At 35.6% G+C, this 27606-nt stretch overlaps 1 protein-coding gene across 1 annotated transcript in view; it reads left to right on the top strand.

Annotated features, from left to right (window-relative positions):
- The window catches only part of fgf11a (fibroblast growth factor 11a), a 76271-nt gene extending 50070 nt beyond the window's left edge, over positions 1 to 26201 (top strand). The window contains exons 5-6 of the mRNA XM_051115788.1: positions 16054 to 16252; positions 17551 to 26201. Coding sequence (XP_050971745.1) covers positions 16054 to 16252; positions 17551 to 17687 — 336 coding nt within the window. The 3' untranslated portion in view covers positions 17688 to 26201. The remainder of the gene's footprint in view (positions 1 to 16053; positions 16253 to 17550) is intronic.
- Positions 26202 to 27606: the final 1405 nt, after the last annotated feature.

Genomic DNA, 27606 nt, shown 5'->3' with positions numbered 1-27606 from the left:
TCTCTCTTACTTGGAGAAGAAAAGCGTATTCCTTTCATCTTTGAAGTAGATCATAACTCTGTTTAAAGCAAGGTGATGAGTCCAAGAGTGGCGTATAGGCCTACATGATGTACTGTGCCCCCATAAAGTGCACTTAAAATGTATGAATTATTACATTGCAAAGAAACCAGAATATCAAACCAAATGCCGTCTGCACACAAATACATTAGTGTCTCCACTTTTCTTAGCCATTACTTCTAAACTACTGGTCGCAGAAGTTATTTCTTTTATGGTCCACTTAGTCTGGCAACCAGAAAGTGTTCAAATATTTTAAATTACTCAAGACTAAATTCTTGCCTGCATATCTATTGTTTTGTAAATCAAAGGGGTCATATGATGTTGCTCCTCTCTGCCCCGCCTTTCTGAAACGTGTTGATTTTTACAACGCTCATTGGTCTGAAAAGCGCAGTGTACTCTGATTGGCCAGCTATCCAGTGCGCGGTGACTGGCCAAATACCTTAAGCATGTCATGGAAATGTTATGGCCCTTACCATGTTGTGATGCCATGTTCCGGCATGTCAAGACAAAAACAGTAAAACCCATTATAAATGAGGCATTTGTTGCATCCGGTGGGGACATAATTACTGATTATAATGACTTATACTGTCTTTTTACGCATTGCGTTGCGCCGCATAAACATAAAACTATGTCTGCATTTGTGATCGTAGAAACTACAAACAACAAGCACTACTCTACACTGCTCAAAACTTGTGTTTAAATAGTCAGTACACTCTAAAAAATGCTGGGTTGAAAACAACCAAACTTGGGTTATTTGGAAACCCAGCGCTGGGTAAATATTGGACAGAACACATGCTGAGTTATTTTGACCCAGCTGGTTGGGTTAATTGTTTTTACCAAATGTGTTGGGTCCTTTTATTTAAGTCAACTGTTGTTTAAAATTATTATATTGCTGGTTTAAAATGGACTGGAACTTATGAAAACACACAGAATTACTAGAGGCAACCGCAACAATCAAAAGATGAACGTTTTTTATTAAGCAAGAACACATGGATAAAATGACAAAAAAAAGACAAACTGAATTTATTTGGGTGAATACAGCATAGTTTACAATATTACATACATTTAAAATTATTTAACAAGCTTTTTAGACATAAAAAATGTAACATTTAAAGTAGAATTTTAATTTTAGTGTATTCAACCGTTCTCTGTAATAGTTTTTTACTGAAATAGTGCTACTGTAATTCTCATGCGGTAAGCGGTGAAGGGCTGCTGTTTGCTGGGTTAACTGCGGCCTTGTGTTTCACTCGTAGCTGAAAAAATGCCATGACTGACTCCAAAAACAGCCCATAAACAAACAGTACTGACATTAGAGAGCATATTTTTTACGATTAAATTCAGTATAATAATGAATAAAATCCATTTATTTTATGCAAGGTAAAAAATATTAAAAATAACCGAATAAAATGACCCAACGGGCTAAACCCAGCATTTGGGTTAAAAAAAATTTTAACGCAGCACCTGGTTAAAATATTAAAAATAACCGAATAAATTGCTGAACTCAGCATTTTAAAAAAATAAGCTTTTTTTTTGTGTAGCAAATTGAAAACGTAGCAAATATTATAAACGTATTTACAGGTTGTGAAGCACCAGATTGTCCGCTGCAACAGTACTGCAGCAGAATAGGTGTTACACCTTCTTTCTTTGCATATACATTTGGGCGTTATGCAAATTTTCCCACACAGTGACGTAGATTTGTGGGGGCGTGTTTGAATGAACCGTTTTAGGAAGGCATGGCTGAGTCTTAACTTTTATAAAGAATATCTCTCATGACCTTTTTATAAAAACTCGTTTCTAATCATTTGCTATCATGCATCCTTCCCTCACACACAGGAGCACAAATCAACTTTCTATCTCTCTTTTTCTCTACTCTTGCAAGGAGAGCATCTGTAGAGAATGTGTTCTCCTCATGGGAAGAAAGTCGACCCATTTTCCACAGAGGGAAATGACCATACCTGAAAAAAGAGAGAAAATCCCTATCCTAGAAAACCTCATGCAGAGCGACCTCTTTTTCTTTCCTCTCCTCTCTGCCTCAGTCTGAAGCGCCGAAACCGTTCTACCTGTGTCCTAACTTTCATTCCTAACTTTCGTCTTTTTTTAGCATGATATTTTAAACCAAAGAGACTAGTGTGAAGCCATTGAAGCATGCCACAAAATGCAGTGCAAACACAAAACAGGAGACAGCTTGCTCCTGAGCTTTAAAATATTCTGAAACAATAGAGCCAAAACACATATTGTTGACTTTTGAAATGTTATGTGAGGAATGACTCATTTTCTGCCGTATACTGTGCCACGAGAAGAATACACAAAGCTAAACAAGTTATTTTCCCGGGATTGAATCAAGGCGCATCTGAAATTGCATACTGTCAGAGTTCATTTGCATACTACATTTGATGTGGAACAAACATCCTTATCGTTAAAAAAGTATCTTCTGTATATGATTGTGAATCCATACTACATCCACCATGTTGACTTTGTCACGTGACCTATGCCATCTCTTCACTGCCATTCACAATTCTTCTTCTGCATTGTTATGGGATAGTAAAGTGTCCATCTTTGTAGTTGTAGGTCACCCATGTACTTTGTACTTTGTACTTTCTACAAATTCGGACATTCCACTTATTTCATGTGCTGTTTTAGCCCCCTGTGTAGTAAGGAAGTAAACATGTATGAACACAAAGTTAGTCTTAATCACTTCAAGAATTCAGGTTTGGTGGCAAATCTCCAACTTTAAAGGGATAGTTCACCCAAAAATAAAAATGTTGTCATTATTACACACCCTCATGTTGTTACAAACCGATAAGACCTTAACCTGTAAAAAATCCGAGAGCTTTCTGACCCTGCATAGACGCAACGCAAATGACAGGTTCAGGGCCTAGAAAGGTAGTAAGGACATCATTAAAGGGATAGTTCACCCAAAAATGAAAATTAGCCCATTATTTACTCACCCTCCAGGCATCCTAGGTGTATATGACTTCCTTCTTTCAGACAAATGCAATCAGAGTTATATTGAAAATTATGCTGGCACTTCCATGCTTTAGAATGCCAGTGGGTGGGTGTTTCTCTTCATCAGTCCAAAACAAGTCAAATAAAGTGCATCCATCCAAAATAAAACATGCCTCACATAGCTCCAGAAAATATCCATATTTAAAACGTAATAATTACTTTAATCTATCTTGCGTCAACTGGTCATAATTGGAAGCCTTTTCAAACCGGCACATGCGCAACGCTGACATCTGCCCATCATCTACCCGGAGCTGCTTCCGTGTATGACCAGTTAGTGCAAGCTAGATTAAAGTGATTATTATGTTTTAGATATGGATACTTTTCTTACAAAATCACATCAATTTGCTATAGGAGGCCTTTATTAACCCCTGGAGCCATGTGGAGCACTTTTTATTATGGATGGATGCACTTTATTGGACTTGTTTTGGACCGATGAAGAGAAACATCCGCCTATGCCATTCTAAAACTTGGAAGTGCCCAGGTAATTTTTAATATAACTCTGCATTGCATTCATCTAAAAGAATGCCTTAAGGGTGAGTGAATAATGGGCTAATTTGCATTTATGGGTGAACTATCCCTTTAAAATAGTCCATGTGCATTGTTTATTAAATTTCTTCTCTTCCTTGTCAGTCTCCACTGAGCTTTTATAAGAGTACCATGACTCATGACCCATACCAGCTTTCTATGGGTCAGAAAGCTCTTGGATTTCGTCAAAAATATCTTAATTTGTGTTTAGAAGATGAATAAAGGTCTTATGGGTTTGGAACGACATGAGGGTGAGTAATAAATGACAGAATTTTCATTTTTGGATGAACTATCCCTTTGAAAGGTTGCTTCACCTAATAATGAACATTCTGTTCATATTCACTTTAGTTGTTTCAAATCTGTATGACTGTATGGAGGGAAAAGGCTTACAAGTTTGGGTGCTGACTTATTGGTAACAGAACTTTCTTTTGGTTGAACTAATGCTTTGAAAGTGAGTTTTGGAGGCTTTGATATGTGTATGCTTTGACAGATCTCCCTTTCTCTCTCTCACACACATAGCATTTAATTGTTAATGAATGTGCTGGGTGGAGTCTTGTAGACATTTAAGTGAGTAAGTGAGTGTAACCTTATTTTGCACTAGAGCCCTCAGAGCTGGAATACACACATTTGTGGGAGTCTCAAATGTGTGTGTGTGTTTGTGTGTGGGTTGCATAACAGGATTCATTCACGCTCTGTGACAAACGCACCTCTGTGTGCGTGTGTTGTAGGATCAGATGGCCCTGAACACATGGCCTCTCTCTGTCACACATACCTGCCCTAAACTCTGAGCCTATCAATAATTCATGTTTTCCAGTGGCTGACACACTCGGACACGGCCCTCCATGGGGACTAAATCACTCACACACACCTACAGGCTCTTGTCTCTCTTCTTCATGCTCATACAACTTCTACTACCTTGGTCAAGCTCTCACCCTGTATTCCTGCAGATCTCTCATTCTCATTTTACCATCTTTATTAACTGCCACACAATTGTGTTATTGCCAAGGTGTTTTTAGCATGTTACTATGCAGATGCTAGAGTGTTCTGAGTGGTTGTTCTATAGTGTTGCTATGTCGCTGCTAAATCAGTGGTTCCTATCCTTTTTTATTTCCCCCTTTTGTCCAGAACAATATTGGTGCACCCCATAACTTTTTCAGCTGATCATGATTTAATGGACTTTACTCTCAATTTCTGCCTGATAAAATATTTTAGAGCTTGGCTCTAAAAAAATCTCTAAAGAAATCTATATCCATCATAAAATTGGCCATTAAGTTGTTAATAATTGACAACTTAATTGTCATGTTATTAATTGACATTTAACTTTAAAGGGGTCATTGGATGCAAAGTTCACTTTTACATGTTGTTTGAACATTAATGTGTGTTGGTAGTGTATGTACAAATCTACCCTATAATGATAAAAATCCATGCAGTGGTTTTTAATTAATCTGTAAAAATAATATCCCCTTTTTCAAATCGAGCCATTCTCAGATGCCTGTCGTTGTGGCATCACACCCACAGAGGCCGTTCCCACGATAGTTGATTGACATGAGCATCTTACCTCAGACGCTCTGACCTTAAATCAGGAACAGTCCGACCTTTATTGTTTCGATGCCGGAGCAGGGATGTAAGTTAGACAAGAATATCTCTGATTGAGCGATTGACGTGTTGTGTTTCTGGATGTAATAATGAACATCGTCATTTACTCCCGACATCTGAGCCGCTGAAGATGCAGTGGAATATTGTTTGTGAAGGGAATGCACCTCCTGATCTACATATATCCGTCTATGTTTACGCAAATTATTCGTGATCCAGCTTCACTTACAGCAGAAGTCAGTATAAGGGTTTTTTATGAATCGTTGTGATCGCCTTTCCTAATAACTTGCTAGTTAGCAAGTTTAGCGGCTAAACGCAGCTAAATGCAGCTAAAGTAAACAAGCTTGTAACTCCACATAGAGAAGAGAGGGGCGGGGCGAGCAGAGCTCATTAACATTTAAAGCAACCTCGATCAATGTCATGCAGACTATTTTAATGATGTCCTTACTGCCTTTCCAGGCCTTAAACATGTCAGTTGTGTTGCTGTCTATGCAGGGTGAGAAAGCTCTTGGACTTAATTTGTGTTCCAAAGATGAAGGAAGGTCTTATGGGTTCGGAACGACATGAGGGTGAGAAATTAATAACAGAATTTTCATTTTAGGGTGAACTATCCCTTTAAATCATTTTAGGTAATCTTAAGGCCCCCTAGTGTCCCAGCGCCTTGGTTGAGGATCACAGGGACAGTGTGTTCACCCTAAGGCTTTTTTGAATTGGCTATTATGGGCACGAGTGGCTCCTGGCTCTTTCAACCACCTGATAAAGACTCATAATGAAATCTCCATCCTCACCTGTTTAAATGTGTTGAAACTGTCTCATTATTGTGCCCCTCAGAGGTCTTTCCCATGATCCTCTGCTGAGCTGTCTCATAAGCGTGCTTTTTGGTGAAGCATGATGATATACTGTAGTAATCTGGCTGTCATCTCACTCTGCTGACAGAACGGTGACGTTTAAGAGGAATATGAAGAAGCTGAATGGTTCATGAGAAATGGAGGAGTGCAGGCCAGCGGGGTTTCTCACAGCAGGAACAAAGGGCTCTATCATCCATAGGAAGGAATATAGAGAGAGATGGATTGACAAGAAAAGACATGCAGAGCACAGCCCGTGGGGTTGCGTTCATCACTCGATTTCATTTTCATTTCATTTTAGCATTTATCTCGATCGTTTGATCTCTCTGCCTTTCTCTCATATCTGTTCTGTCATTGTCCAGTGATTCCCTGTTTACCTTTCTCTTGTGCTCTCATCGTTCATCGCTGTCTGAGGTTAGATCTGGTGAGAGTTGTATGTAAAGGTTAAGGTGTTTAGAAAACTCTGTGTCATTGCTGTGTGCTGTGTTACCTGTAGGGGACCACTGGAAATTGCTTTCCGATAAAAATAGTGCTTTGTCTCTATAACCTGACCCATTTTTTAAACTCAACACTCAGTGGAAGCCCTCCTGGGCCAGGAACACAAAAAGAGAGGGAGAAAGAAGGTGGGAATAAAACAGCACACACACATACACAGAGATGCATATTTGCACTGATAGAGGTGACCTGACAGAATTGGGGCAGATTTCGTTGAACTGACCAGCTTTTTCATGACAAAGTTTTAAAAGGTACTTGAAATGAAGGTATAAGCCATTTAATAAGGTGACCATGACATATCACACATTTGATACATTCCTTTTAGATGCATCCCTTTCTTTCCTTCCTCATTATCTTCCTCTTCCACATCTTCTTTTCCTTTCCTTTGGATTTGTCTTCCTTTTCTGTTCATACATTTTTTCTTTTTTTCTTCCTCTTTTCATTTCTTATTTTCCTTTTTGATTTTTCACACTTTGTTTCCTTTCCTTCCACTTCCAATTGCACTTAAATCAAGACAGGTCACTTTAGGTCACATGAAAAGCCCTGACAAAAGATGAAGAGAGAGTATTCATTATTCTTTATTTAAAGTATTCTTTATCCATTCCAAATGTAAAACATTGCAAATCAAGATGAGTTCAGTAGTTTTTTAAGCTAGTGTTAACATCGCTGTTCTATATGTACTTTAAAGGAATAGTTTAAATAAAAATGAGTATTACCCCATGATTTACTCACCCCTAAGCCACCCTAGGGGTATATGATTTTTTTCTGTCAGACGAATACAATCGGATTTATTTAATGATATAATGATCAGAAAAAGTACTCCACATGGCTCCGGGGGTTAATAAAGGCCTTCTTAAGTGAATCAATGCATTCTTGTGTAAAAATATATTGATATTTAAAACTTTATAAACCATAATCAAGAGAGTGGCGTTCCAGCAGATGACATAGGACATAGGATGTAGCATAAGCTACATTTACAGCAAAGGAAAATCAGTCTCCTCTTGGCTTATATTAAAATCCTCTGACATTTTTCTTTACAAATCCTCATTTTGTACTTGCGTAGTTGACAAATAGGTGGTAAAAATGCTTTTTTTTTTTTTTTTTGTAAAAGACCATTTTTGAAGAAGAAATGCATATATTTATGTAGTGTGAATACTCAACTCTTTTTTTTTTGAGATTTTGAGATAAAAACAAATATCTGGTTCTTTTATGTGTGTCACACCATAGGACATTACATTACACCATAGGACATTATGTCACACTAAAGGACAAAAATGGTAGTTATTAAAGTATTTATATTTAAATTTGAACATGTCACAGGAGAAAGAAAGTTTAATTTAAGTTTTTGATACAAATAATATTTACATGTTTTTTTAAGCAAAGCAAAATAATTTTCATCAACAAAATTCGGTCTCTTAGTCAATCGGTATGTTACTGAAACTCTTCTAGCCCACACACTGCATGTGCAGCACACATATAAATTGATAAATATGATTGATATTCAATCTATATTCATTAAGATGTGAATGATTTTTTTTAACTGTATGGCTACTCTTTTTAAGGCATCATTTTGATTCCATTTACTTTCTGCATCGTTCTCTTAATTTCTCTCCCTCAGTTCTTTCTGTTTCAAAAACAAAGTGTCACATTTTAGTTTTATTTTCATGACACTTTATAACAGTACAAGTTTTCTGTAAACGGATCAGAAAATGGTTTAAGTAATGTAATTATTGCATTTAAGAACACTGTGAAAATGATAAAAAAGAATAAAAAGAATTTAATTATATAAAATGCTTTTTAAAGACACCTTGTCCTCTGGTGTGACATCTTTGTCCTGTGGTGTGACAGTACAGGCATCACACCAGTGGACATTATCTGTCACACCATGAGATGTTTTAGCTTTTTGTGTCAATTAATGACTTTGCTATTCCGAGCTAACTTGTCATTAGCGGTTGGCAAAACATATTTGCATAATTTTCCATGATTATGTTTAATATACAGTTTTTAATTAAAAAATTTAATTTAGGGGTGTCACACCAAAAGACAACAAAACGTAACACTTTTCTAGTGGTTCCAAAAAAGTTAAACTAAAAACTTAACAAAAATAGACACTTATGCAATTATGCCGGAGGTATTTATTAACATTTTTATGCTTTTCTTTTTTTCATTTAAGTTAACTTAAAGTTGTCATTTATTGAACCATGCTTGAGACAGTCACACCATAGGACAATTTTGACATTTTGCTCAAAAATTTAAAAAATCGAATACCGCTTCAGCAGGTCCATGTAGGACAAAGAAATGTTTAATGATTTACTACATTTTAAATAATGACAATATTAATTATATTCATTTTTTCTTGTGGGACAGTGAAAATGCTATGTCATGTCAACAACCCACTTCTAATTTGTGACAGGTGTTTTGTTTTGCTCTCTTCTCTGTGCATGCCCATTCATCACGTTTTACCAGAGCTTACGCTCTGCCTACTTGTTACGTCATCCACTGGAACGTCACTCTCTCTTGCGTACAATACTGTTATTCCCCAAATATCCTGTTTTATGTTCCACAGACAAAATGTCATACAGGTTTGGAACTACCTTTGTTTTTTGAGTGAACTATCTCTTTAATGTGTAACATTTTCTACTGAATTCAAATAAATTGTACATGCATAATCTTCAATAATGGTTTCAAGTTCCACAGTGTTAGTTACACACAGTTCTGACAAGCTCTGTATAATGATAATAGTGTTTTCTACTGTATAATTGTGTGGATCTTTGATGCATCGTCTGCTGCGTCACATGCAGTTGGAAATGGTTTCGGTAAGCATGACCGGACACCAATAATAAGCCAAAGACTTGGAGTGGATGAGCTGCAGACTCGAGGGAGCATATGTCAGGATATGTGTGTGTGTGTGTGTGTGTGTGTGTGTGTGTGTGTGTGTGTATGTGATGCGTGTTTTGCTGTGCCCTGTAGTTCTGGCAGGATTATTACTCATTTCAAGTAGAGGGTGTTTCTGCTTCTGGCCCTCAGCACCCTGGCGTTGACACTCACACACCTTGATCCGAGCCCCAGGTCCCCACACACCCACACTGATGAAATAATTAGTCTAACTGCTGATCCCGAATGATTCTAGCTGACCTTAGACCACCTAGTCCCCACGAACATGTGCGCACACACACTTTCTTTTCTTTTTCCTTTTTGTACACACCTGCACTCTCTCGGTCTCCTCACACACACTTGTGACCTTGCCCTCCCTGTTTAAAATGGATTTGATTGGTCCTCATTGAGTCAGCAGTCTTTTCCCTATTCTTCAAGTCAAAAAACTTAAAGGAATAGTTCACCCAAAAATAAAAAATTGCTGAAAATTTACTCCCACTCTTACTACTGTAAAAGTTATCTCATTTAAATCAGGAGAGAAATATGCACAAATAACGTGCTGTTTACATGTGAAAACAGTCTAAAACAGCTTGAAACAAATATGTTGGTGCATAGGGGAGGACAACAGAGGATAGAGTTTTTCACTGGAGGAAGTGTTATTATGGATTATAGGCTCGATTTTGGCTAGAAGCAACAGTTTGAAGTTAAAACCGTCTGATGGCACCCATTCACTGCAGATGATCCATTTGTGAGCAAGTAGCTGGGTTTCCATCCAAAGTTGTGAATTTAACTTATGCTCAAAAATCGCATAAAACATTTGCAAATAAGCACAATTTCCACCCCAAGCGAGCATAAAAACTTTTTATTGAATTGAGGGATTTTTATTTGAAATGTGGCATTTCCATCACTCGTTTCTGACGCGATACAAAGTGCACATAAAAAACAGGGTGATGGAACCATAGCTAGTGATGTAATACTAAATTTCTCCAAATCTGTTCTGGTGAAGAAACAAACTACATCTTGGATGACCTGAGGGTGAGTAAACTCTCAGCAGACTTTCATCATTGGGTGAACTATCCTTATAACGGCTGTGTGTATGTAAGCAATCACCATTAATGTGCTGAAGGTGAAATGAGCGAGGGAGTCTGTCTTAAAGGGGCTTGTTGTGTTATTTTGTCTTGGAAATTCCCCAAACGCTCAGCTGGGTCTAGCCAAGGAGAGAGGCAGAGGACGAGCGCGCCGCTACAGCTGTTGTGAGGTCAGCAGTGCAGGGACGAGCAGGTGTTCTGCCAAGGAAACCCACCTCTCGTGCTGACCTGGGGTCAGTCTGTTGTCAGTCTTGTAATGGCCTCCGTGAGAACAGCAGTGCACTGGGCTGTTCTCAGACCTGTGCTTGAGGAAGTTTCATAAAGTGTCTGAAGTCTGGTTAAAGGAAGAAAACATGGCTGCTTGCTTTATTTTTAGTCCTGTCAAATACAAGGTGTTATTGCTGGCCTCCGCAATTACAATCTCATTAGATCTCATTACAACACAACAGCTTGTTTTTGCTCTTTGAAATGAATTGCAATTCATTTGACTAATCAATATGCAGTGAAATACTGCAAGAAAACCTGTTTATTTATCCTCTATTTGTTCGTTACCGAATCGTTCATTGCATTTTCTCCCACCTTGACGTCTCGCTCGTGCCCCCGTCATTCTGCAAGCTCGTCAATGCTCACTGGTGTGTTAAACCGTTCTTAGTAAGCAGTTTTTGGATCGCTTCATACCTGTGCACACATCTATCCAGCTACATCAAAGTCTTATCCCAGCTTTTTTAGAGGAAATTCTCATTGACGTTTTGCTGCGGTCTTACGTGAAATCAATTCACCCCTACTAGTTACAGATTTTACAGCCGCAGCAGTGAAAAGTTAATGTGAAAGCAAGCACTTTTCACCGGATGTGTGTCTGAGCGTGTATGTGTGGTGCTGTGAAGAGGATTTAATGGTTCTGACATGATTGCCACAGTCTCAGTCTTAGTCTTTCTTCTTACTCTATTGTTTCTTCTCTCATGCTTTTGCTAACTTTATTCTTTTCCATTTTTCTTTAGAGTCAGGTTCCAAAATGAACACAAAATAAATGACAAATTAGTGAGTAAATATTGGCTATGGTGAGTAAATAAATCAGCAATGTCACCACTTATGATCGGCAACATAACACATGGTTTAAGTTCCTTCATTTCAATTGTGAGAATAATTGTCTGCTTATTTTGTAAAATGTTATGGCAATTTAAAATAAGAGTTTTCTATTTTAATGTACCTAAAAATATAATTTATTCCTGTGATGCAAAGCTGAATTTTCAGCATCATCACTCCAGTCTTCAGTATCACATGATCCTTCAGAAAACATTCTAATATGTTGATTTATTATCAGTGTTGGAAACAGTTATGCTGCTTAATATTGTTTGGGACCAGCGATACTTTTTTCAGGATTTTTTGATAAATAAAAAGTTAAAAAGAACAGTGTATATTCAAAATAGAAATTTTGTGTTACAATATATACACTACTATTTAAAAGTTTCAGGTCAGTAGTTTTTTTCTTTCTTTTTTTTAAGAAATTAATACTTTTATTCAGCAGAGGTGAGAAAAATAATTAAAAAGTGATAGTAAAGATTTATATTGTTAGGAAAGATTTTTGTTTTGAATAGATGCTGTTCTTCTGAACTTTTTATTCATTGATTCAAGAACATATTAGAATAGTTTCTGAAGAATCATTTGACACTGAAGACTGGATTAATGGCTGATGAAAATTCAGCGCTGCATCACAGAAATAAATGACATTTTAAAGCATATTAAAATAGGAAACCAATATTAGAAATTGCAATAATTTTTCACAATATTACTATTTGATCAAATAAATACAGGCTTGAGGAGCATAAGAGACTCTGTTAAAAAAAACATTGAAAATCTTACGGATCCTAAACTTTTGTAAGGCAGGATAGATAGACAGACAGACAGACAGACAGACAGACAGACAGATAGATAGATAGATAGATAGATAGATAGATAGATAGATAGATAGATAGATAGATAGATAGATAGATAGATAGATTGATAGATAGAAAAAACATTGAAAATCTTACGGATCCTAAACTTTTGAACGGCAGGATAGATAGATAGATAGATAGATAGATAGATAGATAGATAGATAGATAGATAGATAGATAGATAGATAGATAGATAGATAGATTTTTTTTTTGTTTGTTCATTCCTTTTTATTTATTATTTATTTATTAATTATGTACATTTAATTTTAAGTAAACCCTGTTCTCATTCAGTATCTTAAAATATTACTGAATTTTATGACAATTTCAGTATTCTGTCAGTATTTTTTAAATAGAGATTTATATATCTTTATATATCCTGAATTCTGAATAAATAAGCTTTTCAATGATGTATGGGTATGATAGGACAATATTTGGCCGAGATACAACTATCTGAAAATTTTGAATCTGAGGGTGCAAAAAAAATTAAATATTGAGAAAATCGCCTTTGAAGTTCTTAGCAGTGCATACTACTAATCAAAAATTACGTTTTGATATATTTATGGTAGGAAGTTTACAAAATATCTTCGTGGAACATGATCTTTACTTAATATCCAAATGATTTTGGCATAAAAGAAAAATCGATCATTTTGACCCATACAATGTATTGCTGGCAAATATACCAGTGCTACTTACGAATGGTTTTGTGGACCAGGGTCACATTTACTCACCCCTTTGTTTTTGTTTTTTTTAACCTGTATGCAGGATTTTATGAGGATGTTTTTTATTGAACTATAATTCATAGTGCTCTCATCTGTCATGCTCCAAAAGGGACAACAAAAAGACTAGTCCATATGTCACTATATTCAAAGTCTGAAAAAGCATACTTTGTGTTTCACTGAAAAGCAAAGGTGTGCAGATCTGCAATGATATGACTAAGTAAATAATGACGTAATATAAATGTTTGTGAGTGAACTATCCCTTTAAATGTTAGTGGAAATGTTGTGCCTGTCTAAGAGGCTGATGAGGCAGCTCTCCTGTCAAAATGCCAGTCCTCCCTCCTGATTGCTAGGGGATTCAGAGGATTCAGCAGACTCTCAAGCATCCAGCATCTTCATTAACTTCACGCAACATAACATGTCAGAAATAATCAGATTTCCCTGAATCACACAATCCTAGATTAAAAAGGCAGGGGAAAGAGGGGGCAAAAGGAAAGTGAGAGAGACTGTGCTATGATGTGTAAAACTTAAGTGCTTTTTTAAGCCAGTGAAAGTGGCTGAGCAGTGAAGCAATGAGGAATGAAGACTCTGAGTTATCCCTACACTCACTGAGCCTTGTGTGCTGCTCTGACACCTGCTGGAGGTCGAGAGCACTGCAGGATGGGAACGAAAACCACAGCAGAGGTGCAATAGACTGCTAGAGGTCAACCTAATCCCTCTTCTCCTTTATGGAGAACACATTTCCCTTCATGTTGAATAAGAAATAGCTATTTTTATGGTGTAATGCCACCTGATTAGGCTAAGCCGTAGATGACCTTAGTTTGCCCCGGATAACGCTGTCCCGTCCCGATGACGGCTCTGCCTATGCAGGGGCTCCTAATGTCAAATTGAAAGGAAGTCAGCAGGCATTACATGACTGTTTCTCAAATGTTTTAGAAATTCCTTGCATCTAATTTTATTGCACAGACACACTTATACTCCATCATCTTCTGTCAGCTGGAAGCTCCAATTCAATTAAATTTGGCAATTAATTAATTAAGGTTGCACAGACTTTTACTCAGAGCTCTTTACTCTAAATGGTGTTTAATGTCCAGTTCAAATCTAAATAAAAGTTGAAATACATGCACACACTAAAAGCGATATACTAAAAATATAATTAATAATATATAATAAAAAAATAATAATATGTGTGTGTGTCTCCCATAAATGTAACTAAATTATATGCATTATATATTATATGTTCATTATGTATTACCTCCTGTATTATATTAATATTTATATAATTATTATAATGAATATTGATGATGATGATAAAATAGTTATTATTTGTATTATTCATGACAATGATTTAATTAGATGCAATTAAATCAGGTAAATTGTTAAAATGAATGTTTTTACCATTAAAAGGTGTCTAATTTCCATTTCACGTACACCAAAATAAAATAAAATATAGAAAAAATAAATAAAATACAAATACAATTTTAATCCTCCCATAAATGTAAAAAGAAATATTAATTATTATTAATGCATTTCATTTATAATTTTAAATAACTTTAAATACTTCATGTACACTGTAAAAAACAATTTGTTGAATCAACTTAAAATAATTTGTAACCTGGCTGCCTTAAAATTTTAAGTTAAGTCAACTCAAAAAAGTTTATTCAACCTGAAATGTTAAATTATACTAAGTGACAACTTAGATATTTGAGTTGAATCAACTTAAAATTTTAAGGCAGCTGGGTTACTTACCCATCAGTTAAGTTTAGCAAATGCAAATATCTAAGCTGTTACTTAGTACAACTTAACATTTCAAGTTGAATAAACTTATTTTAGTTGACTGAACTTAAAATTTTAAGGCAGCAGGGTAACAAATTGTTTCAAGCTGACTCAACAAATTGTGTTTTTTATTTTTTACAGTGTAGTCTAATAATATATAGGTAACACTTTATAGTAAGGTTTCATTAGTTAACTACATTAGTTAACATGAACTATTATTAGTCTTAGTTCATGTTAATTTCAGGATTTACTAATGCATTATTAAAATCACAAGTTGTGTTCATTAACATTAGTTAATGCACTGTGAACTAACAACTATTTTTTAACAAATGACACCTTACTGTAAAGCGTTACCAATATATGTTATAATAATTTGATTATTATTGTTATTATTATTATGACATGCTTTACTTTAATAGCACACTTTTAAGACAGGAGCAAGACTATCAAAAGCATCAGGTAGATCAAACGCCCAAATGGCCACGATTTAATTACAGATATGCAATTAGAGCAGGTAAATTATGAATCTGTTTTATTGAGAAGGCTTAATTTTCCTTTGGCGACAGAAGGGAGTGTTTCAAAACAAACACATTAGAGCAAGAGAGAGAGAAAGAGGAGTAAACCCCTTATTCAGCTGCTCTGCTCACCAGTCACACCAAGGATCCCAATCAATCCTGGAAATTGGTTTGTTCCCTGACAAGGTTACGAAATGACAGGGTGGTAGAGAGAGAGAGAAAGAGAGAGAGAGACAGATGGGATGGGAAGAGAGAGAGAAAGAATAAAAGAGAGAGATGTTGGTGTTTGCTTACTGACAGGCTGCTATCTCCAGCAGGGACTCAGAGAGGCAGGGAGTTTGGCTGTGTTTGGGCTTGTGGCAGAGAGTACACTGCAACACTTATGTTCATCTGAACAGAACACGTGTGTTTGATAAATATGTAATAAGAAAGCGTAGTGTACAGGGATTTCGCTTTTCTCATTTACTGTTTCTCAGTACACTAATGCTGAAATTGAAACCTGAGTCCCATTTTCCTCCCGTCCAAGCTGAACTCAGTATACAGGCTACTTATAAACATATGTTCAGCGGTTGCGGCCTGTTGTTCTGGTTAACTCATTGTCTGGGTGTATGTGTGTGTCTCTGTTACAGGAACATTTTACGCCGGAGTGCAAGTTTAAGGAGTGTGTGTTTGAGAACTATTATGTCACATACTCCTCGATCTTGTACCGTCAGACGCAGTCGGGTCGGGCCTGGTACATTGGCATTAACCGAGACGGACAGGTCATGAAAGGAAATCGGGTCAAAAAGACTAAAGGAGCAGCCCACTTCCTGCCCAAGCTTATAGAGGGTATGTCTTTGTTTATAATAATAATAATAATTATGATTAATTTGTCATATGTTGACAGTACATTGCAAAAGTTTGGGGTGAGAAAATTTTAAAAATACTTTAAATATATTTGTTAATCTTTTTGAAAAACGTACCTTATGCACACCAAAGCATATATATTTTAAAAACAGTAATATTGTAATATATTATTACAATTTAAAACAATTGTTTTTCATTTAATATACTGTAAAATGTAATTTATTCCTGTGATGGTAAAACTGAATTTTTACATATGTATATATGTAAAATATGTTTTTTTTTTTTACAAATATTTAATAAATACAGTAAAAACAGTAATATTGTGACGCATTATTACAATTTAAAATAACTGTTTTCTATTTTAATATATTTTAAAATTTAATTTATTCCTGTGATGGTACTGCTGAATATTCAGAAGCCATTAATTATCATATATATACTTTTTAAAAATACAGGAAAAACAGTAATATTGTAACATATTTTTACAATTTTAAATAGCTGTTTTCTATTTTAATATATTTTAAAATGAAATTTATACTTGTGATGGTAAAGCTGAATTTTCAGAAGCCGTTACATATTATATATTTAAAAGTATGTTAAAAAAAACAAACAAATATATTTACAAATATTTTTAAATATAAAAAAACAGTAAAAACAGTAATATTGTAACATATTATTACCATTAGCTGTTTTCTATTTTAATGTATTTTAAAATGATTATTTTTCTTGTGATGGTAAACCTGAATTTTCAGCAGTCATCATTATTCAGTGTCTTCATTTCTCCACAAATCACTCTAATATGCCGATGTGGTGCTTAAAAAATCTAATTATTATGTTGAAAAATTAATTCCAATTTTGTATTATTTCTTATTATAATATTGAAAAATTAATTATATATTTTTTTCTGGAAACCAGGGTACAGTTTGTACAAAATTCTTTGATGAATAAAAGTTTAAAATATTAGCATGTATTTGAAATTGAAATCTTCCATAAAATTATAAATGTCATAACTGTCACTTTTGAATAATGTAATACATCCTTGCTCCATAAAAGTATTAAATTCTTTAAAAAAAATTTCACTGACCAAAAAATGGAGGTTCTGTCATCCTTTGATCATGTTGTGCCAAACCTGTATGACTTTCTTTATTCTGTGGAACATTTTTTTGTCCGTACAATGGAAGTCAATGAGGTCCTGTGTTGATTTGGAAGAAGGAGAGACAAATTTTTTTTTACTGATTGTATGGAGACATTTTCAAAATTTCTTTCTCTTGTCTCTCCAGTTGCCATGTACAGGGAACCGTCGCTACATGACGTTGCTGAGCAAAGCCCGCCTAGGAAAACGGCCAAAACGTCAGACTCCCCCGTCCATAAAAACGGCAAGAAAGACCAAGTGCTTCCCGCCCCCACAGCCTCCTAGCGGCAGCAGAAGAGACACTTCGTTTGCACGGACTCGCCATGAACGCCAACAGTGGCACAGGAGGTTTGGTACAAACAGTGTTTGTAGTCCCTCCACCGACCCTCAGAACTTTGACATTTCCAACAGTGAATCAGGGCTCAAAAGACCCTTGCCGACAGGTCTAATGCCCGCCGCACTTCCTTTTGGTCTCTCCTGCTCCTTAATCAAGGGAATACTGAGCAATAATAACCGCACTGGTCTGGGGTCAGAGACGGCGTCGCTTTTGTGAGAACAGCAACACCTGAAAGAAAGGATCCTTGTCTTCCTCTCCTTTTTAGTATTTCAAGAAGAAACACCTTCTTTTGTGAAGCAATTCATGCTTGACATTAAAACCCTTCATTACCTTTGTTCAAGCATTCATAGATTCCCCCGAAATCAGTGTTCCTTTTTTTTTTTTTAACAGAGATCCCCTCGTCATCTCTAAGCCTTGTTTGTAATCTCCTCTTCCTTCTCTACCTCTTCTGCACTTTGATTAGTTTGAGACACAGAGGCCATTTTCCACTTCACAACACAGGAAAAGCCCTGCACGCTCTCCCGGGGACTATTAAGGATGCCTTCACATATACACACACACACCAAATAACTAAATAAATAAAACTTGTCCTCCTCTTAGGATGAGGATGTTTAGAGTCATTCAACCTTAGGCAGTGCAGACCCTTTTCTGCTCATCGGCTCCTGTGCTGATGAGTCTGCGGAGGCTGGATGTGTGAGTGTGTGTGTGTGTGTGCGTGTGTGTGTGTGGTGAACAGTAATACAATATCATTTGTAGGATGGCTCATAACAGAGGGGAGTAGGGTGGCATTATTGTTTCTTTTTGTTATGATAAGTCGTTGTTTTTCTCATTGCAATATGCCCAGAGAGCAATATCGCTACAGCTGCACGCTTTCTCCTCTCTTTTTAGCATGTGTGTTGCTTTCGAGCAGGGTTTCTGAAAGTAGATATGCTGACTACTGAGGCTGCAAGTTTCCTAAAGTTCATGTCCCTACATTCAATTTTATTCTATTACATTTGCCTGAGAGCAAAGGCACTTCACCCAGCCAAATGAAACAACACAAGTGCTGAAAAGGTCCAATTCTGCTTCATTTTCTTTTGATAGAATTGGGGAATTGGACCTGGAGGGAATCATTTTGGGAACCCCTGCACAGAGAGTCCAAACAGACCTGTAACTTCTGACCACCAGCTTTATTTGAGGCGCTGAGAATATCAGTATGGAAATGGTTTTTAAGAGCTACGAGGAACCTGATGACACATCGCACTATTGCCTTTGCAGTAATGTTTCTGAAAATATTTTATGCAAATCACTTACATTATAGAAATATGAGTTTATAACACATTACCATTCAAAAGTTTGGGTTCGTAAGATTTTTCGTTTTAGCAAGAAGTCTCTCAACCTCACGAATGCTGCATTTATTATATATTAATTTAATTGTTTTAATTAAATATTAATTGTTTTCTATTTAAATACATTTCAAAATATAATTTAATTTGCTGAATTTTCAGCAGCCATTACTCCAGTCTTAAGTCTTGCTTTAATATATATATATATATATATATATATATTATAAATGATGTTGAAAACAGTTGTGCTGCTTAATATTTTTCTGGAACCATGCTACATCAGGATTCTATGATTAATGGAAAGTTCAAAAGAATAGTATTTATTTTAAATATTTTTGTAACAATATAAAAGTCTTTACTGTTACTTTTTTTTTAGTTTAATGCAATCTACCTGAATAGAAGTAGTAATTTCCTTAAAAAAAACGTCTTACTGACCCGAAACTTTTAATCATTACTCATTACTCCAGTCACATAATCCTTCAGAAATATTCTAATATTCTGATTTGCTGCTCAAAAAAACTACTATTATTATTATGTTGAAAGGTGAGTAGAATTGTTCAGGATTTTTATTTATTTATTTAGTTTATTTATAAATGCTGATATTTGGGTCTTTCTATTCATTAAAGAATCCTGAAAAAATGTACTTAACTGTTTTAAATATTGATAAAAAAATAATAGTAATAAATGTTTCCTGAACGGCAAATCAGCATATTAGAATGATTTCTGAAGGATCATGTGACAGTGAAGACTGGAGTAATGTTTCTGAAAATTTAGATTTGATCACAGGAATAAATTACATTTTAAAATATATTCAAAAAGAAAGCAGTTATTTTAAATAGTAAAAATATTTCACAATATTTCTGCTTTTGCTGTATTTTGGATTAAACATGCAGGCTTGGTTAGCAGAAGTGACTTCTTTAAAAAAAAAAAAAACACTAAAAATCTTACTGTTCAAAAACTTTTGACTGGTAGTGTATATAATATAATTTTGGAGGTAGAAAATATCCTATTTATAAAATATAATTATTAGGGTCCCTTGTAGAAAGTTTTTTTAGGCTCTAGTATTAGATATATCAGAGCACATTCCCTAAATGGTTATATCATCACTGTGAAATCAAGTGCAAAGCTTAAACAAAGTGCAAAAAATCTAACTTTTCTCCTGCTGAGTTGAATAATTTCTCATACCGTGCACCTGGTGTTGAGGAAATTATGTCTGTGATAATTATAGATTCAGTCCCCTGCAGCAATGCATTATTATAGGGGGAAACAAAGTTATTAAGACCAAAGTGGAAATAACTAAAGAAATCTTAGACTTTTGGAATATTTACTAAATTCTTCCACATATAGATCAAGCTGTCAATCTTTCCCAGATTACAGTTTCCGTACTGCGAATCAAAACAGCACCCGCAGGTAATTCACAATCCCCCATTATAGAAGTTGGTGTTTGCGGTTAACGTCCCGAGCAGATTGTTTTTCAAAGGGGCTGAATCAAAATGCTCTGCATCTCATAGCTCCTGGGTACACATTAATAAGACTACATCTTGATTTTTCTTCATAAACTATAATTTGTTTTGTAGTTTTGCAAGCAGCAGTGCTCATCTCAGACTCTAGTTTTCCGTAAGTCTTGCATTGTCCACAGCTCATTTCAGTTTAAGCTTCTATATTATCTGAAGGGCTATTTACGTAAAGTTTTGAAGTGCTATACACCGAAAGATCTGGCACACTGAAACAAAATCCAGCAGGCCAGACCGCAAAGGTTAAATAAATGATAAAGGCAATGTCGTATGAAGCCACAACTGTGCTTTGATTAGCATCCCATGGTTTATTCATTCAGTTTAATCACAATTAGACCATGAAATTGATAGTTACTTTAAAATGTCTCACTTCTAGCCTTTCAAATTTTTAAATGTCACAGAAGGACTTGTGCTAACTTGACTCGAATTAAAAGCCTCTTGTATTTTGTAAGGGCTAAGAGTATAAAAGGCAACATTCTTACTGATCTTTAGTTTAAATATGCCTAATTGACACTAAACTTATAATTATACCATCATAAGAGTTTGCTTTGGGTCAGTTTGAGCTGATTATGAATGTGTGCACAACATAATATGAGAGAAAAGAAAAGAAAATGAGTGCTTTTCTTAGCTTTGATATATTTGGCATGAACATAAGGGCCAGGTTTAACAATTATTTTAATGAAAGCACTCTCTGTGCGCAGCTAAGTGCTTCTCTCTCAATTTCAGTGCTATTTTTCAGCCATAAACATAGAGGCCAGAAGATGAAAGCTAAGGGCTAATGCTTTTCAGAAGAGCCAAGCCATTAAAACACTCTGCGTGTATACATAGATAGAAATGACCTTGTAAACGGCAGTTTTCTAAATTTGCTAAACTGCATAAAAATTCTTTATTTTAATGTTTATTTTTCTTTCATTCTTTAAATGTCTTGGTCATGTTGTATATGTGTTGGCCAACACATATACAACAGACAGTATGTCTCTCAATGCATTGCATTGCATTGATGAATCTATTTGTTTATTGTAGTTTGCATATTTACTAGTCTCTCTAGAATCCTATAGGCACTTCAGCTGATGTGTATTTGGGGGCTTAGGGTCATTAAGACATTAAATAATGCTGTTATGGGATAGGGTTAGTCTGTGCAATTATAATAAACTTTTAACAGACCGAACTTTAGTGGCTGGCAACTTACAGTGTCTATGTTACACATTGCTAAAGCATTAATATTAACAATGTGCAATTGATAGTATGCATCGGTATTAGTGCTTAATTAAGTAATTTAATGTAACATCAACACTGTGGTTCCACCTTATCCCTCTCCCCAATAAAAGGGAGTCATCCATGTTCCATCTTCACTCCCTTTTATTGACCCATTGTCGATAAATGCTTTAAAAACAGATGTTAGTTTTCTCTCCAGCTCATTTCAAATTGATTAAACAATACAGACTTATTGGTTTTGTTCAGACAAGCAGCAAAAATCTGCTTTGTTCTGTTGTTTTGGTTGTTGTTGTTTATTAGTTTTTGCCATTCTGAGTAATCTGAGTAGCAAAACAAACCTAAAACCCATGTGGTTTGAAATCAGACATCTTTCTGGTGCAGTGTATTTAGAATTGTTTTTACTCACACTTTCCTCTTAGAGCAAACCGTGTGACATTCACTTTGTAGTGAATATTGGGCGAGTCAGCATTTTTTGACACACTATATGCATAAAACGCTGCTTATGTTCTCTCATGTGCCTCGTGAGTTGAGCGCTGTGGCGTAATGTCACGATAAACGTGAGCTGAGGATAAATTCCCAGTTTCCATCCTCCTTTCAAAATGACAGTGACTCGGCTGTTATTAATTCTCTTACATCATCACTATTCCAACCAATGTAAATTCACTAGATATTCACCACACTGTCTGAACAAGCAAAACAGATTTCATAATTTCCAAATTAATAGTCTTAAAAATCTGATTTGACAACCAAATTATATTTGTGGGTAGTGTAAACAAAGCCACTATCATGTCTTTGAGCTGCTAAAATGCATTGTTTTTGTATGTGTTAGTTTGTCTTTGTTTTTTAGGTATCTAAGCATCTAATTTTGAAATATCAAAGTCTGTCTGCTGTTAGCAATGTTTTAAAATCAGATTTTCTAGAAACAGTCTTATAGAATATTGTTTCCACCACTAAATACATTAAAAAAGGCAATTGCAACTTTTTATCTGACAATTCAGATTTTTTTCTTGCAATTGTGAGTGCGCATCTCGCAATTCTGACTTTCTTCTTGGAATTGTGAAATGTCAACTCACAACTGTGAGTTGCAATATCAGAATTTAAAAGATTTAAAATCATAATTGTGAGTAAAAGAGTCAAAATTGTGTAATAAAAGTCAGAATTGTAATATCCCACAATTCTGACCTTACAAGCAATTCTGACTTTATAACTTGCAATTGCGAGTTTATATCACGCAGTTCTGAAAAAAAAGTCAGAACTGCAAGATGTATACTCGCAATTGCGAGAAAAAAAATCAAAATTGTGAGATAAAAAGTCACAATTAGCTAATTGTTATTTTTTATTCAGTGGTGGAAACGGGCTTCCATGCAGTCTAGCATGCAGCACATTTTAAAAATTGTGTATTGTTTTGTTTTTATTTTTCAGAGTGATGTGGTTTGCTGTGGTTTGTGTCATATATACATCTTTTATGTTATGATATGTTGCTATCTGGGCTTTTAAAAGACAATCAGACTTTAGCTCAACAGCATTAGCACCAGCAGTGCAAGTAAACAACACCATTATTCCAGACATTAAGGGCCAGTTTTACTAACAGTTTGCACCAGCACAAATCGTCTTTTGGCATTAAAATTGTGCTGTCAGGTTTTACTAAAGATGCACAGTGAAGAATTAGCACTGAAAAGGCATCGACACAGTTTTTTTTGCCCCTGACCTTGTTGAATATGCGTTTAGAAGACCATTAAAATGAATCACGCAATGTGTTTTACTAACGTTGTGCAAATTACTAGCATTTGTGCCAGTATTTAACACCCAAAAAAAGCATGTCTTAAACTATTTTGTGCTTAAAATGGCTGCAGTTATTTTTGCTAGGAAGAGGCACCACAGAGAACAGAGAGCACGTGGTAGAAGGGAGAGGATTTTTTCCACATGTATTAATTTATTTGGAATGACAGAAAAACACATTATTCAAGCATATCATTTGCCAAACCATGTTATTTTCATTTGCTTCAGGAAACCCTCAACTAGGAGTCATGCAATACCAGGTCTATCAAACTTTTAGAAAACCTTAGTAAATCACCCACAGAATTTTTCCCCTCCCTCCCCAGCGCTGTTTTGGAATTGTGCTCTTGCACTAATTTGCCCTGTTTAGTAAAACTGGCCCTAAAATTACATACATACCTGTTTAGTGTATTTTCCAGCTTATATTAGGTGGATTCTGAAGGGTCAATCTGTAAATTGACAGCAGAAATATTTTCAAGATCAGTGGTTTTATCATTTCACATAAGAGAATTGTTTAGCTGCAGAGACCCTGTATTTACTGATCGTCAGTGTCTGTAATTGTTTTCTGTGTGTGTGTTCATGTGTGCGTGACTTTGAGGAATAGTCCCAACCCGGTATCTGCAATGCAGCAGAAAAGACAAAAACTCAACCCTCCTCCCATGTTTCGACCAAAGTCTCGTCCCCCAGGATACATCTCTTAGCCCTCACAACAGCACTGTGCAAATGTACCACGCTTCCCCTCAGCTGAATGTCATTGCCTTTGTATGTGTGTGTGTGTGACCACGAGAGAGAGAAACTCTGCTGCATTTTAAACGTACAGACTCGCACCACATCTGCATTGCATACACAGCAGTGGGGTATTAGTCTCTCAGCAGATGTGTGTTGAGAGGGTGACCTTTAAAAATCTGAGTTCCTCAGCTCCATCCCAGCTTTAGGATAATCACAGCGTTCTCCCATGGTCCCTAGGAGGTAACCTTTAGTTTAGAGTTTAACTGCTGTTAACTGTGACTGTGTAGAGATGATGTTTGAGGCGAATGCGTTTCCCCTAGGTCAATTTTATGCGAAATAGTGTGAAAGGCAGTCACAAGTGCAGTTTGTTTTTAAATAAACTTAGTATTATTACTTATTATTGGTAATTATTTATCATCAGTTGTTCTTTTGAGATGTTTGTGGTCATAATCATGTGACACTTTTGAACATACAGTTAAAGTCAAAAGTTTACATACACCTTGCATACACAATGTGAATTATTTTACCGAAATAAGAGGGATTCTGTTGTATGATCCCTCTTATTTTGGTTAAAGTAATTAACATTTTGCAGATTCTGCAAGGTGTACAGTATGTAAACTATTGACTTCAACTGTATGAAACATAAAATAAGTGTTATTACTTATTCTTTTCAATCAAATATGAAACAAAGTATGATTTTAATAATAGTTATTGTTCCATCTTATTCAGATGTGAAATGAACCACATATGAAACATGTTTTACTTTATTTTTAATCTTTTGTACTGTCTAAACTGTAAAAATCAACAGAATCACTCGAACTTTGGCTTCCCTATCTCGAAGGATAAAAGGCATAAAACTTACTTTTTATACAATTGAATGTCGAAAATTTAAATTGAAGCGAGTCCATCTCTTCAGATGCTTGTTCATAATCATGTGACACTTTTAAACATGAACCAATGTAACTTTTTACTGTCTAAAATGTCTGTTTGTGGCTTCAGTTTCCGTGTCCCTTAAAACAAAAGGTCATATGTCCGTTGTCGGTAATTGATTTGCGTATTTGGTTTAAATTGGTGAAATAGTTGGTGAATTCAAGCTTGAGGGGCAAACAGTTCCAGTTTAGCTGTGCGATAGGCCAGAACTCTTGGCCTGTGTCATGAACATTGATCCCTGCTCTACCAGACGATAGAGGTCATGATCTTTTATCCTCAGCGGACACTGGTTGGAATCAACTGCAGCAAAACTGACTGCTGGTTAGTCGCTGTTGACGTAACACACAAAATGTACACACTAAACGGTGTGCATACTAAAACGCCCACCTCTTATATCAACACAAGCGGGCGATTTGCTTATGGACAATGAGAGTCTGCTTTATATCGAAGGAATCCCATAATTTTTGTAAGCTCTGCATGGATTATCCAAGTTATTGTAATGAAGTCTTCCAAAAGAAAGGAAACTAAACCATATTACTTTTCTCTTGTCTTCCAAACCAAGACAAAGCAAAGGTCTTCCAGTCAAAGCCACGATGACACTATTTTTAATTTTTATAGCTACAGAAACCAATAACCACCAGGACAGACTCAACAGAATCGCTCGAACTTTGGCTTCCCCATCTCACAGGATGAAAGACTTGAAGAAAACTTAGACGGAAATGGCACATCTGTGGCGTTTTAATGGAATATTGGAAGGAACAACCCCAATACAATCATGCATGAACCAATATTTACTGGACACATTAAAAATGAAAATGAAAAAAAGAATTCCTGTTTAGCATTTATTAACTCACTGTTACTCTTAATACTCTATTCTGCATACACTCTCAGCCCTGCATTTGCAATAGAATCTATATCTATTTCTATAAGTCTATGGGAGACATATTATTGAACATTATTGAATAAAACTAATATATTTGTATGATTGTAAAAGCAAAGTGTCATTTGTTTTATTTCCTGCTTGTGAGTCTCATGTATCATTCAATGTCCTTATTGAAAGTAAAGCATTTTAATTGGCTCTCAGGTAAGTGCCAGAGTTTGCCGTCTCAATAGAGTTTCACAGGCGAGTCAGCATTAGTTATGGGTTGTTAAGTTGACTTCTATAATGATTAAATTGGCAGAGGACCAAACTGTAAATGTGGTGGGCCAGCGCCATTACTTAAGTACCGCACGGCTCGACGGGAGTGCTCAAGTGAGGATGAACAGAGACAGGTGGCATGTGTTCCAAGCGTCTTTTTCTTTGTTCCCACGCAAAAGCAGGCTTCGCTAAAGAGCCATTTCCATCTTTTATCCAGCTAACTGTGTAGGAAAAACTTCAGCAATCCCCTGACCTCTGATTTCAAAAGGCCCATCAAAGTGTCAACACTCTGGAGCGGCAGAATAAATCTCATCCTTTAATCTAATTGGTGGGATAAAGCTGCATAATTCATTTTAACAGCTCTGATGAATTACATAAAAGTACAGCACATTAATACTACTCCTCTTGAGCCAAAAGCACCCCAGAACTGTATAAATATGCTGGCGTGGATTCAAACACATCAACACACTTTGCCTTATTTTAAAAGCACATTGGGGGAAGACTCGTATAGGTCGACGTGAGCGCTTTTGAGGGATGCAGGAAATAGTTTAAAATGTTCATAGTTTTTAATGTGTCAGTGGATGCTTTCAGAAAGTCAGATGTCATATGGGATCAAATTTACATTTAAATGTACCATGCATGTGTTCTTTTAGTCTGTGGAAAGGGATTTGGGTTAGAAAAACACACCCCATTTGTGAATTCAGGCCTTTTGTTACCATCATCTTTACACTGTAAAAACAGCACAGTAGGTGCAAGTGGCTAATTTTACACAAAAAAGATACATTTAAAGACTGTATTTACACAGATTTTGCATCAGGATGGCATACACTACCAGTCAAAAGGTTTTCTAAAGAAGTCTCTTCTGCTTACCAAAATACAGCAAAAGCAGTAATATTGTGAAATATTTTTTATTTAAAAAGAAAAAAGCTTTCTATTTCAATATATTTTAAAATGTATTTTATTCCTGTGATCAAAGCTAAATTTTCAGCATCATTACTCCAGTCTTCAGTGTCACATGATCCTTCAAAAAATCATTCTAATATGCTGATTTGCTGTTTAAGAAACGTTTTTATTATTATCAACATTTAAAACAGTTGAGTAAATTTTTTAATTCTTTAATGAATAGAAAGATCCAAAGATCAGCATTTATCTGAAATAAGAAGATTTTGTAAAAAAAAAAAAATCAGTATACTTTTTGTGTAAATGCTGTTCTTCTGACCTTTCTATTCATCATAAAAAA

The sequence above is a fragment of the Labeo rohita genome, chromosome 7 (genome assembly GCF_022985175.1).
Source record: "Labeo rohita strain BAU-BD-2019 chromosome 7, IGBB_LRoh.1.0, whole genome shotgun sequence".
Lineage (NCBI taxonomy): Eukaryota > Metazoa > Chordata > Actinopteri > Cypriniformes > Cyprinidae > Labeo > Labeo rohita.
Note: the sequence above shows the minus strand (reverse complement) of the source record. Positions and strands in the feature narration are given on the sequence as shown.